This window comes from Nuphar pumila, chromosome 17 (assembly GCF_984573655.1).
Source record: "Nuphar pumila chromosome 17, dmNupPumi1.hap1.1, whole genome shotgun sequence".
Taxonomy (NCBI): domain Eukaryota; kingdom Viridiplantae; phylum Streptophyta; class Magnoliopsida; order Nymphaeales; family Nymphaeaceae; genus Nuphar; species Nuphar pumila.
The window spans coordinates 77,215,374-77,229,164 of record NC_143265.1 but is presented as its reverse complement, the minus strand read 5'-3'; the positions used below and the strand labels follow the sequence as shown (position 1 = coordinate 77,229,164).

The following is a 13,791-nucleotide window of genomic DNA, read 5'->3' as shown; positions in this document are numbered from 1 at the left end:
GAATTATGAACTTGATCTCTCAATATACAAGTGTAAGCTTTGTCATCGAGATATAAGGAAATTCCTAGAAGCAAGAAAATGATGATAGCAGACCACCGGGGGCTCCGCTTGCTTGGTAGGAGCTGTTAGTGCATGTCACCTTGTGTTGGGACGGTTGCAAGTTCAAAACCCAATGGTACCTTGTGTAACTGGTGGGGGTTTGCCTAACCCCAGCTTGCCTGTAAAAAAAAAATGATAATAGCAGAAACGTGACACCTACTAGTACTTAGAATATGGGAGCTCATGAACTCCAAAGTACGTTCAGGTGACCCCCCAACGCGAACCCTGCATAATAATGTTGTCATTTAAAACATATCTCTAACACCCCCCTCTGAGCAAACCAGCAGAGACACCAAATGAAGGGGGAAAAGGAAAGGGAAAAAGGATCGCATTCTTTTATTTGGCAAAATGAAGTCCACGGTTAACGTATGCAGCTCCCTTTTGAGCCAAAAATAAATTATCAACGTAAAAAGTCAGCCACTACAAATACTTGATCTACATGGCTGGGTTGAAGACTAGGAATTCCTTTATAGCAGAACATTGAAATTTTGTTGTGTCGCTGCTTTCTCGTTTCTGAGCTCCATGCCGAGTCTTGACCAAGACGTAGAAGCATCATGTTCTTCATGCAACTGTATATGCTATGGACGACCTTAACAAAGTCAATTCTCAGACGTTGGTTCTCATTCTTCGTCTGTTTTCTGGATTTCTAGTTACAGCGACCGCATGTACATGGTCTACTGGCCTCATTTTGCCAAGTTGTGCACGTTGCGTGCATAGAAAAGGATAACACAACTAGACAGACGAAAAACAGTTACTGCATTGCATTGGATGTTACCCTTCACCAATGGATTTCGAAACTCTTTTCATGTAGCAGCCATGTTGATCTAACAGGACAACATCTTCAGCAGACATTGAGAATGCTCCTGTCCTCAAGTAATGACAGGAACCCCGCACCCTGCAATCAACAAGAATGGTATGAAACCCTGACCTTGTGTGCATATCAGTGTGCATCTGTGAACGTGCACATTGGGTTGTGCAGGCAAGTGATACCTGCCATATCTTGTGGAATTATCTGCTTGTGCCAGACGAGCAGATTCTCCCTTGGAAATTTGGCTCAAGAAAGACAAGTATTCATGAAATGCGGCACCCCTGGAAGCCATATATGATCGCATAGGGACCACTGACAGCAGTGCATCGGAAAGCATCATGCTATGTTCAAGTCTGTGGAGCAAGGCAATAAGGGCCAAAAAATTAACTCTAAAATCAAGTCACAAAAACTACACAAATGACTAGCTTTGTGAACAGATCAAGAAAATATAATGCATCCAGAAAATAATACAATTGCATATTCTGAAAATTAATATCATTAATGCTTGGAGCCGGTGCTCATTTAATACTTTTTTTAGAGAACAGAAAAATATTATTAACAAGATTCAGAGACGACGAAGAGAGATCGTTAAGGGTACAAAGAATTTACATAGTGACGGTAGTCTCACAGACTACCAGAGAAAAGGAACACAGAAGAGAGGGTCCAAACCGGGAGACATCTTCGGTAGAACATACAGCACAAGCAACACAAAACAGGTGTGATTGGATTGAGTGTGAAACACAATGAACATCCAACCTCTTGTCTATCGATAATACAAACCAATGTTCTATGTATTGCACAATAAAGTACAATACATATTGTTACTATTTAGAATATAGATACAATACAATATGTATCATAGCTGTATCATACAATACATGCTCATATCGTACCATATCATACGATACAGGGTCAGCACTCTTAAAAAATGACCAAATTGTAATTTTTCAGTTTTGGGTTTTGAAGACCTCTTGCGGGCCGACTCCCACATTTGTGCAAAAGTCATTAGACAGGTATCCACGCACCCTAAGAATCGTGAGAGCGATTTGGAGGTCGATCCGTGCACAAGAAAAATGGATTTTGCAGTTTGCTAAAATAAAAATGCATTTACACCATTTTTCACTCAAATGAGTTTATATCAAGGTAGAAATCAAGCTCTACACTCCAACAAAGATGGCATCAGATGATCCAGCATGGCAATGAGACACTCAAGTAATGAGCGACAACCGATTGAAAATCGAGTGCAACTATTGTCATAATATTTTTGTTTATGTAATATGAAAGTATGAGTCTTGTGGCATGTTATTAATTGCAAGATATTTAATATTTTGCATTGTTCTTGTGAGATATGCATACAATATTATTTATGATTCTATACTAGTTGATGTTTGATGATGTCTCATCTAACTCATAGAGACATAAATGTTTCATATGTGATTTTATGGTTGTATTTTGTGCAATACATCATTATTTCACGTGATATGATTTTTTAGATTTTTTTTTATTTTCCTTTATTTTTCTTTATTTTTTTGGATTTTTTAGAAAAAATTTTATTAAAATTTTATAATATTTTAAGATGAGATATGATCCGCTCTTAATTTGGGCCCGACCGATACACACACGTAAAGATACAATACTTACAACCTTGATACAAACAACTACTATCATTATAGCATAATCAATCGTTCAGCAGGTAGTGACCAATTAACCCAACACTATAAACATCTAAATTTTCTCTTCCAGTTCCAGAACCATCATTAACAAAACATATACAACCCTTTAAATGCATTAAGGAATTTCTATTTGATTTTGTGGTTTTGTTTGAATAACTGAAAGAAGATGAACATGACTAAATCAAGATTCACCAAGAGAATAACATTACTCACTGCAAAACAATCATACTTGTTAGAAAGTATTGAATTTTTTCTAATCAGAAGCAAATGAAGGAGACCATAAAATAAGATTAGCAAAGAGAACAAAAGTATCAACCTTGTGAAAGAAAGTACCTATCAGACGGCATCCCCAATGTCAATTTCTCAAGAAATTTTGGATGACTAGATGAGCCATCACCGCTGTCCAGCATAACCAGTTTTCCCAGTGCCAGACCATCCATGCTGGAGGCCAGCATCTCCAGAGCCAAGTCAAACTCAATGGAAAGATCCAGATCTCTCTTCATTTCATCACACTTCTTTGCATAAAAGCAAAGGCCATGCTCAGCAAATGTGGACATTAACTCCACATGCTGATCGCCACCATATTTCATATCTTGTTCAACAGAGGGAAATATTGATGCTTGCGGATGATCCTGCAGAAATATGTGGTAAGCCTCTTGCAAAATCAAACAGTATTTCCGTTGGTGCTTTTGTCTCAGAAAAACTGAATTAGCTAAAAACCACTTACATCAACAAGCATATGACCAACACTAAGCATCATATCAGCATCTGAAATAAGTTCAGTTAGTCTGGTAGCAATCTTTAGTGAAGAACATGCACATTGTTCTGTTTCAATACATGACTTGATTTTCACCCCTTGGCTCCGCAGCTTCTTCCATGTCTCCTGAATTAAATCAGCCATCACTGGACGCTTCAAATTTCTTTTGGTCATAAAACTGGTAGTAAAATCTGCGCGGCTGCATTCATCTATCAAAGGGCATACTCCGAAAATTTCCTGTGGGGGTTCAACACGAGAATCGTCACAGCCAAGAATTGACTCTGTAGCCATATCACACATGCTCCCATACATAGTTTCAGAAATCCTGTCCAATTCTCCATCAGTTTTTCCAGGGTTAATTAAATTTACACTGCCCAAGTAGGCGGCATCCTGCATAGTATCAGGAAAGCAAGACAATGATGATGTTTGCTCCAAGTCTCCTCCATTGTATATTTTTGTTTCAGCCACGAAAGATAGTTCTGGAATGCAGGAAGCTTCAGGAGATCCATTTGTTTGACGACTGCAAGGATCTTCATTTGTCTTGGGACCTCTCAGAAGATCCTCATGTAACTCCAGACCGGAATAATCCATATTAGGAGGTACTTTCACAGGAAAGGAATCACTCGAAACATCTAGCAATAATTCTTCACCAAGATGCTGAGGTCGTTGCTCTGACAGATCTAGTTTGTCAGTGCAAAGCTCATCTTCAGAGTCTGAAAGCACAACACGCCTTCTGTGCCTTAACTGCTTGGTCGTTTCTACAAACTTGGAAGGACTAATATTATCAGAGATCATTGATGACTCTATAGCACAATCATGCACTGACCAGTTCCATTTTGAAAAGTCATTCTCATGGGCTTTGTTGTTTATGTCATCATTCTCATGTCCAAGTAGACCATCCAAATTTTCCTCAGTGACCAGCTCTTCGATTATGGTTTCATTGGTCAACAAAGTGTTGGTTTTCATCTTGGCCAGTGATTCGGAGATCTCTTTCTCAATGTATTCTGATAACTGAGAAGGAAAACCCCAAGGAATCACCTTCTGTATCACATAATGTCCAGCATCAATATTGAAAGGTAGTGACCCATAAATACATAAAGATTTATTGCCTGAAAACCATCAGAAACTACTGCATTAGAATTTCTCAATTCCGTACTTATGCCAAAGGTACCAAAAAAACGGAATTGAGAAGCATGGCAGATTGGATATCACAAGAAGCTTGCTGTTTAGATTCACTCTTGTCAAGTGCATGAACAACCTAAGGACCCAGTGCAAGAAATTTACACTTTTTCATAAATAAGGGGAAAATATCCATTGCTGCATTTCAGAAAACACACAGGGAAGGGACATATAAAAGGTGAATTTCTGAATCACGCAGAAGAGAACAGGAAATGCAGTGTAATTTTACTCTGGCAGCCGACTGGAGAACTTGTATGGATTACTGTCACAAAGACTAACACGAACCATGTCCCCATACGAGTTTAGGACATGAGTTTCATAACTTTTTTCAAAGATAGGTCACGAGGACATGGATTTTTTTACTTTTTTATTGATTAAAAAATATTTGTCTAATTTTTAATATATAAGAAAATTATTATTGAAAATATTCTTAAAAACTATTAAATGATTAAAGAAACTAACAAAATATTGTCTGTACATGTCATAGGCATGTCTCGTGCTTCTTGTTGTGTCAGGTCACTAGACACATAGCCAACACATGTTCCTGCGACATAGGAATTACCTAGCTTGCAATTAAAGTTACCAAATTTATTGTGAGCGTCTCTCACATTGATACCTAGACACATGCATGCACGCAAGCACACACCATATAGGCACATAGTAATTATCCATACACAAGCGTATCATGTAACGATTTGTACTTTCTAACACGATCCGACAGCAGCTTTGCTAAAAAAGAGGGTGCACCATGATCCCACAAATTTCCACCTGCAGGAATTATGCTAGTGAAAAGGACATCGAGAGGTCAACGCTGTCTAAAATCAGTCCAGTCACCTACAACGATCAATCCATTGAAAAGATCATTCTCATCATGCTATTTTTAGCCACAGCAAGGCTGGATATTGCTGAAGTGGGTAACAATCCCACCATGATAGCACCAAACCCTGTGGGTTTGCAGCTTCATTGGGGCTGGGATGTCAAGCTGCAGAACTATGATTATCCTATAAAGTTGTACAACTTTTGTGTTTTCTGCTCAAATGACTCAATGCTAGCCATGTAATATTTAGCAAATTTCTGACAACTTTCCATGCTATGATCTTTCCAGATATTGAAATTCTCAACATGCTTACCTCCTTGATCTCCTCTACCCTGGCACCAAAACTGGAGGAGCATGATGGCCTTCCTTATATCACCTTGACAAAATCTAACAACATGCTGTATTAAATGAGATGAAACATTGACCGCCTCTGAAACACAAACCTACAAAAGCAATTTATTGATTAGCTAACAGTTAACCCTTTTGGTCCATATATGTAAAGAAATTTTAATAGTCAAACTAAGCATATACCATGTACACATGGGAAACCAACTCATCTAATGTTGGAAGAGTAAAATTGACCACGAGCCTATCCAAAAATGGAGGCAGAATAGGGTCCCTACCTGTAAGGTTGCAAGCATACAACTTTAAGATCAGAAACTAAATAAATGCACAAGTATCATAGAAGTTGTAATGACTTAAAAATTAGATATGGCCTTACTATTGCTTGTCAGAATAATGGGCCGCTTTGCTGTTTCAGCAAGTTCTAGTATAGTTGCAATTAACCCACGGTCTTCATCAAATATTGTATCAAAATCCTCAAAGACAATCAGAGTCTTAGTTTCACTTTGACTACCTATGTTTCTATACTCCATAACATTACAAGAAACTTCCATCTCCATAATATTTACTTGTCCCAGGCAAGATGATCTTGAAACAGACTCAGAAAACTTTTTTTCAACATCTTCTGAATCTCCGCAATCCATGCTTTCTGTTTCATCTGGGAAGATTTCTGTAAGATGCTTATTCCATGATCCAACGGGATCTTCATGAGACCTGTAAAAAGAAATGCAATTGAAAAAATCAGAATTTGCCAACAGCTCGATTGTCAAAGACTGCTAAAGAGTTTAGCTCTGCACTTATGGGGTTCATGATTTGTAAGGCATTTTATGTATGAACTCCAAACCTAATGTTTACTGATGTAAGCATGGCATCACATGATGGATGAACATGTAACCGTGCTCAGAACACAAGAATACAATACATTTTAATGAATCCAACCTTTTATCTACTAAAACTGCAATTTAAGATGCATTTGTAAACATACCACAGTATTATAAACTAATAACTTAACTATGCATGCTAAGAGAAATTTCTCATAAGTTAGCAATTAACTGAATTGTAATGATACAACAGGATCATATAATACCTGAAACTTGGTAATCATTGACATGATATGTTCTGTTAGAAACTCTATATGGTATGATCACAAATCACATTAGCTGCAAGCACCACTATATGCACCATGACTAATGGCATAGATAAATGTGGTTAGAGATGCACACTAAGGGTAGAATTATACAAATATATGTATTTTCCTGCTTGTAAAATATCCATTGCTTAAAGGGTATTATGGTTATTTTTCACAAAGCACAAGGTTTATTAACAGATGTGTCTCATCAATCTCACTGTGGGCATTGTTTGAAGCCTCCAGAGTCCAGTGTGTTATTGTTAAGATAGGCTTCTAATATATATATATATATATATATATATATATATATATATATATATATATATATATATATATATATATATATAAAACTGGAATACCTATCAGGGATATTTTGGTCAGTTTACCTTATAACAGAAGTCAGCCCATTAGGAACTGACTGTATAAATTGTTATTTTTTTGTTTTTTTGTATTTTTGTGTTTGGTACCATTTGATTGAGACAAGTCCAACTAGCTATTGGAGCTGCTCCCAACGGCTAGTTGGGCTGCTCCCTATTCTTCTTGCATGTTATAAATAAGGCTTCAAGCCCTTGTAAACTCCGATGCTTTTTAAGCATTTGTGTAATACAAAAGCATTTATTTTTTTACCCTTGTGTGGGTGGTTTGGATTGATCAATTAGTGTTCTTCTTGGTTAGTTGTATTCTTGTAAGTCCATAAGAGACACTTGTTTGTTTTTGTTCTCATTTCATGACATAGTATTAAAGCTTTGGTGCTCTTGGGTCATTCATTCGGAAAGGCCAAGTGGATCGTGAGAATTTGTGTAACATCGGTTTGTGCATTGGGAAGCACACCATCAAAAGATCTCAACAAAATTCTTGCTAAAAATGGAAGATGAAAGAGAAGTGATTGCCTTCATTCCCATGAGACTCAATGATACCAACTATGTGATGTGGGCATCCATAGTGAAATATAAAATATGGGAAAAGGCTCTATAGGGTTTGGTTGATGGCACCGAAAGAGAGCCTAAACTTATACTTACAAGATTGAAAATAGAAAGGTGGCTCTTCAAGGAGAAGAGATGTTTAAAGCCATCACCAAATATGAGAAAAAATAGAAAGAGTGGAGGATGGGTCATTCCAAGATAAGTGGAAGGCTCATCAATAGTGTTGACAATAAAAAATGCTCTAGCTTAGTTAAATTTGACTTTGCTAAAGATGCATGAAAGTATCCTAAAGATATATATAGTCTTAAGGATATTGCTCACATATGCAATGTACAAAATAAAGTGAAAACAATAACCCAAGGAGAGATGAACATTAGAGAATATTACATTGCCCCCTCCCTTCTTTGGGATGAATTAGCTCTTCTAGAGCCAAAATGACATTGCCCCCAAGATATAGAACTCCGTGAAAAATAAATTAGAATGAAACATTTTTATCAATTTATTAATGGGCTTAGACCTGAATTTGAAGGGACCAAATCGGCCCTTATTCATAGAGGAGGTGTACCTACCATAGTTAAAACTCTTGAAAAATTAACTATAAAAGAAAATAGGTTGAAAAAACCATCATCTTCAAAAGATGAAGATTTCATGTTTGCTATGTCAAAGCCCAAAAATTACATAAGGAGTTATAAACCTCCTGACTTTGGAAGAAATTTCAATGACTATGAAAGAAGTCAAAATGATAAAAGAGGCGATCATGAATATAAGAAGTGACAAAATAATATGTTACCATTGTTATGAGCTAGATTACATCAAGCCTTTTTGCCTCAAAAAAAAGAAAGAAAATCAAAGAGATGATAAGAAGGTGGCTTTGGTGGGACCATCTTTTAAAAAAATGATGTAGACGACTCCAAATGCATCGGCTTATTATCTTTGGCACAACTCATGGAGGCACTACAACCAATGTTCAAAAATCAAGCTTCCTCCTTTTCGGGTGCGACCGTATCCACAAGCATTAACCCCGATAAAACTTCTTGGATTCTTGATTCCAGTGCTTCCTTCTATATAACCCTAAATGAGTCCATATTATCCGAATGTCATACTAACCTAAATGAATTTTATGTTTCAACCACCGATAGAACTTCCTTAAAGATTAAAAGTTTTGGGTTTTTTAAAAAACAATAAACTTTCTTTATCAAATATTAGAGTACTACCACAATTGAATTTAAACCTCTTATTCGTTTCCCAAATTATGGATCATAGATGTAAAATTTTGTTTTCATCTAATGATTGTTTGATATAGAATCTTCAGTCTGGGAAGCCGATTGAGCGAGGCTATAGAAGATGAGATCTCTATATTATAGACAATCTTGAATTATCAAAACATACTTTTTGTAATTTTATGAAAAAGAAAAATAATAGAAAATTGGCACAAAAGACTAGGACATCCTAGTGTGTCCAAATTACATTTGTTTTCATTTCTTACAAGTTATAAAGAAAGGGATTTTGTTTGTGAAGATTGTATCATTGGTAAAATGAAATATTTACCCTTTGGGCCTAGTTATTTTATATCTAAAAATTCATTTTAGATGTACGGATACTGGCTCTGGTTATATCCAAAGGAAGAATATCTTATTATGTCGTGTTTGTGAATAATTATAGTACACTCTTAAATATATTTTCTTAAACACAAATCCAAAGGATTTGATTGTTTCAAAAAAATTCATTGATATACAAAGACTCAATTTAAAACCAATATTAAAATCTTTAGAACCGATTCTGGACGAGAATTTGTGTCAAAGAAGTTCAAAAATTATCTTGACTTACATGAGATTATTCATAAAAAATCATGTACTTATACACCTCAACAAAATGGACTACCCGAAAGGAAGCATAGACATACTATTGAGACTACTAAAACGCTTCTTATATCAAGAAATATTCCAAAAATGTTTTGGGCCGAAGCCGCTATTACGACGATTTATTTGATAAATAGAATGCCTTCAAAAACCATTAAAAACATTTCTCCTATTGAAAATTTATTTAAAACATCTCCTGATTATAAAAGGTTGAGAGTTTTTTGTTGTAAATGTCTTGTCCTTACCAACAAAAATGACAAACTTTTCTCAAAAGCTATCCCTTGTGTTTTTCTAAGCTATGCCAAAAACCAAAAGGGGTATAAATGTTATAAAATTGAAATGAACAAATTATATGTTTCAAGAAATGTAACTTTTCTTGAAAACGAAAATGAATTTAATAAAGAGAAAATCCAAGAGCATTGTGACTATTCATTCCTTTTCGACCTTTTCAATGAGCATGAAAGATGTGATAACATTCATGATATGCATGAGTGACAATAAAGACACTCATGATACATAGGTAATATAGACCTATCTCATAATGAAATTCAAACCTATACTCGACGTACTGAAGACCTTTCATCGTGTGATTTAGAAAAATAATCTCAAAATCAAGATATAGATTCCTCTAGTATTAGAAAATTCATGAGAATTTCAAAGGCTCCTAGTAGGTTAGAGGATCATATGATTCTTTTAAACCTAAATATAGAGCTTGTCGAATGACTATACATTCATATGTAGAACCATCATCTTACCATGATGCTAACAATCATCAAGAATGGGTTAAAACAATAAATGATAAATTAAAAGCTTTAGAAAAGGCAAAACTTGGAAAATTAAAACATTACCTAAAGGAAGAAAAACTATAGGATGTAGATGGGTCTATAAGATAAAAACTAAAAGTAACGAGACATTAGAAAGATATAAAGTTAGGTTAGTAGCTAAAGAATATAGTCAAGAATACAGAATAGACCATGAAAAAACATTTGGTCCAGTCGCTCGAATGACCACTGCTAGAACCCTTATTTCTATAACATCAATTAAAAAATAGTCAATCTTTCAAATGGATGTAAAATATGCCTTTGTGAATGGTAATCTCAATGAAGAAGTTTACATGGATCCCCCACCAGGTTTAAGTTTAGCACATAGAAAAAACAAAATCGATTACAAAAAGCATATTATGGTCTAAAGCAAGCTCTCAAATGCTTGATATGATCGATTCAGTAGTATGATGTCACAACTTCACTTTAAATCTTGTTATACTAGCACTGCATTGTTTGTTAAGTCTTCTAATGCAGGAATGGTGATATTACTTCTCTACGTTGATGATATGATTATCACAGGAGGTGATAAACAGGGAGTTAGTCATATCAAAGATGTGCTCAAAGCTGACTTTGATATGACAGAACTTGGTTTTTTAAGGTATTTTCTTGGAATATAAGTGACTACTCACCACGTGGTTATTTGTTATCACAGACTAAGTATGCAGCAGAGATCATCGAACGGTCAGGACTCTCAGATGAAAAACAAGTTGATTCCAGAGGTCATGGAGAATCTCTGAAGGATCCAACTCCATATAGACAAATGATTGGCGCTTTGTCTTATCTCTCTATTACTCGTCCTGATATTTCTCATGTTATTTATTTTGTTAGTCAATTTCAGCATGCTCCTACTACTGTACATATGAGTGTTGTAATGAGAATTATTAGATATATTAAAAATTCTATTGATTATGAGTCATTTCTTTCATCATCTTCCTCGTTAAAAGTTATTGTATATTCTGATTCTGATTGGGGAGGAGATATAAATGATAGATGCTCAAGCACTAGTTATTGTGTTTTTTAGGTGATTCTCTAATTTCATGGAGATGCAAGAAACAACAGAAGGTGTCCCTCTCTTCCACTGAAGCAGCGTACCATGTCATGATAACAACTACGTCAGAATTAATATGTTTGAAACAGTTATTAAAAGATTTGGTAGTTCACATTGCAGAACCCTCAAGATTATGTTGTGACAACAAGAGCGCAGTATACATTGCAAGCAATCATACATTCTATAAAAGGACCAAACACCTTGAAATGGATTACCACAATGTTTGTGACGAATTTTTGAAGAAAGCCATCATGTTGCCTTATGTTCCATTTGAGTATCAACTAGCGAATTTATTCACTAAAGCGCTCCTGTCACCTACATTTTACTTCTTACTTGGCAAACTCTCGGTTGTTACGCCTTGAGTTTGAGGGGGAGCGTTAAGATAAGCTTCTAATATATATATATATATATATATATGCACATATGTTTGTAAACCGGAATACCCAACAGGGGTATTTCGATCATTTTACCTTATAATAGAAGTCAGCCCATTAGGGGCTGACTGTATAAATTGTTATTTTTTTATTTTTTTGTATTTTTGTGTTTGGTAACATTTGATTGAGACAGCTCCAACTAGCTATTGGAGCTGCTCCCAACGGTCAGCCCAACAGCTGGTTGGGCTGCTCCCTATCCCTCTTGCTTGTTATAAATAGGGCTTAAAGCCCTTGTAAACTCTAATGCTTTTTAAGCATTTGTGTAATACAAAAGCATTTATTTTTTACCCTTGTGTGGGTGGTGTAGATTGATCAATTAGTGTTCTTCTTGGTTAGTTGTGTTCTTGTAAGTCCATAAGAGACTTGTTTGCTTTTGTTCTCATTTCATTATAGTTATTGCCTAGCTATCTCTGCTATCAACTGCTACACATTTCTTGAAATGCCACCATGGCTATCCAAAAAGTTATTTGAAGTTGTCATGTTTAACATCTATACAGGTTAATATCATATTTATAGAAACAGGAACTCTACAACTAAAAGTTAACAGGATGATCAGGAAGGATCATTATACAAAGGGTGTCAGTTTATTATCTTACATAGATAACAGAATTTAGGACATCTTTTTGTACCATAATCTCACTTGTGTAAGCACTGGTGCTATCAAATTTAGATGGCTTTCAGGATTGCATTTGATATACGACTACAATAATAAGAGAAGCAATGCATTCATCCAGCAAAACAAGACCATAGACAAGAAAACACAGTGCAAAAAAAATGTTACAAACCACTTTTTCAGACATTGTGATTCCATTGCCTCCCCAAACTTTTGCTTCACAAGTGCTCCACTCCGCCAATCAGATGCATTGACCTAGAAAATAGAAGAGCAGACAGTAAACTTTCCAAAATATGACTTGCTAAATAAGACAGACAAAAAAAAATGCATGTACGCCCTTTTAAAATGCAAACAGAAATCCAAGCTGAGTATGTGTTCAGAGACCAGTATGTAGCACACAACTGAATTGTTTGGTTGTTTTAAAAAAAGAAATTTAAGGCCAATATAGACTATATAATTTAACAAGTATGTTACTAGGTTTTCACTCAAAAAGAAAAAAAATGAGACTGTTAAGATACCTCAATTATTTGAAAACCTTGCTCTTTAGCACATGCATAGATAGCCGCAGATTTCCCACTCTACACCAAAATGGACTACAAGATACGTTAAAAAAAAGTAAATGATGCAACAATTACACCGGAAAAAGAACACTATTTAGGCAACAGATAACACCAAAATAGAATAATAAAGGATCTGCAACAGAGCAAAAATATAACTTAACTACTTACAGGACTAAATATTCGTATAAATTTAAGATTAAAAGAGTGTATGCATGTTATACTGAATTCTTTTAAGCAATAAAACAGTAATTCCTGGAAACAAGAGGGTGCAGTTTAAAATGTTCTAGAACACCACTATGACAATATCAGTCCAATGCATGCTCGTGCATTGCCAGTTACAAACTGTAGAAGCTAAAGAATACATAAGAATTTAGACCAAATAAAGGATCAATGTTAATGTCACAAACTCTTCCGTTCAAGTGTCGTAACCATGATGCTTGTGACAATGTCATACACCAAGGTTATTGTATCTTCCAACCATGCTTACCTTAAAATGCTAAGAGCTAATTCTAATTTCATGCAACTCATCATCATCCTTCCTTTTTTTATTTGTGTTTATGGTTTAAGGTTCTATATTCATTGGGAATAGGTCCATATTGACCAAGAGCTACATCAAGAGGCTAATCTTAATTCTGCAATTTGTGTGCATCCATGTGGGCATCCATATGTTTGGAATATGTAGCTGTGCCATTGGACCCTGTTTCATGTCCAATACCAACACCTTAT

General features: G+C 35.5%; 1 protein-coding gene across 1 annotated transcript in view; it reads right to left on the bottom strand.

Annotated features, from left to right (window-relative positions):
• Positions 1–414: 414 nt before the first annotated feature.
• The window catches only part of LOC149812312 (uncharacterized), a 40,713-nt gene continuing 27,336 nt past the window's right edge, over positions 415–13,791 (bottom strand). The window contains exons 8-16 of the mRNA XM_089993027.1: positions 13,024–13,083; positions 12,678–12,760; positions 6,055–6,389; positions 5,865–5,956; positions 5,647–5,776; positions 3,308–4,446; positions 2,914–3,212; positions 1,090–1,260; positions 415–994 (exon numbers count right to left, since the gene is read on the bottom strand). Coding sequence (XP_089849153.1) covers positions 871–994; positions 1,090–1,260; positions 2,914–3,212; positions 3,308–4,446; positions 5,647–5,776; positions 5,865–5,956; positions 6,055–6,389; positions 12,678–12,760; positions 13,024–13,083 — 2,433 coding nt within the window. The 3' untranslated portion in view covers positions 415–870. The remainder of the gene's footprint in view (positions 995–1,089; positions 1,261–2,913; positions 3,213–3,307; positions 4,447–5,646; positions 5,777–5,864; positions 5,957–6,054; positions 6,390–12,677; positions 12,761–13,023; positions 13,084–13,791) is intronic.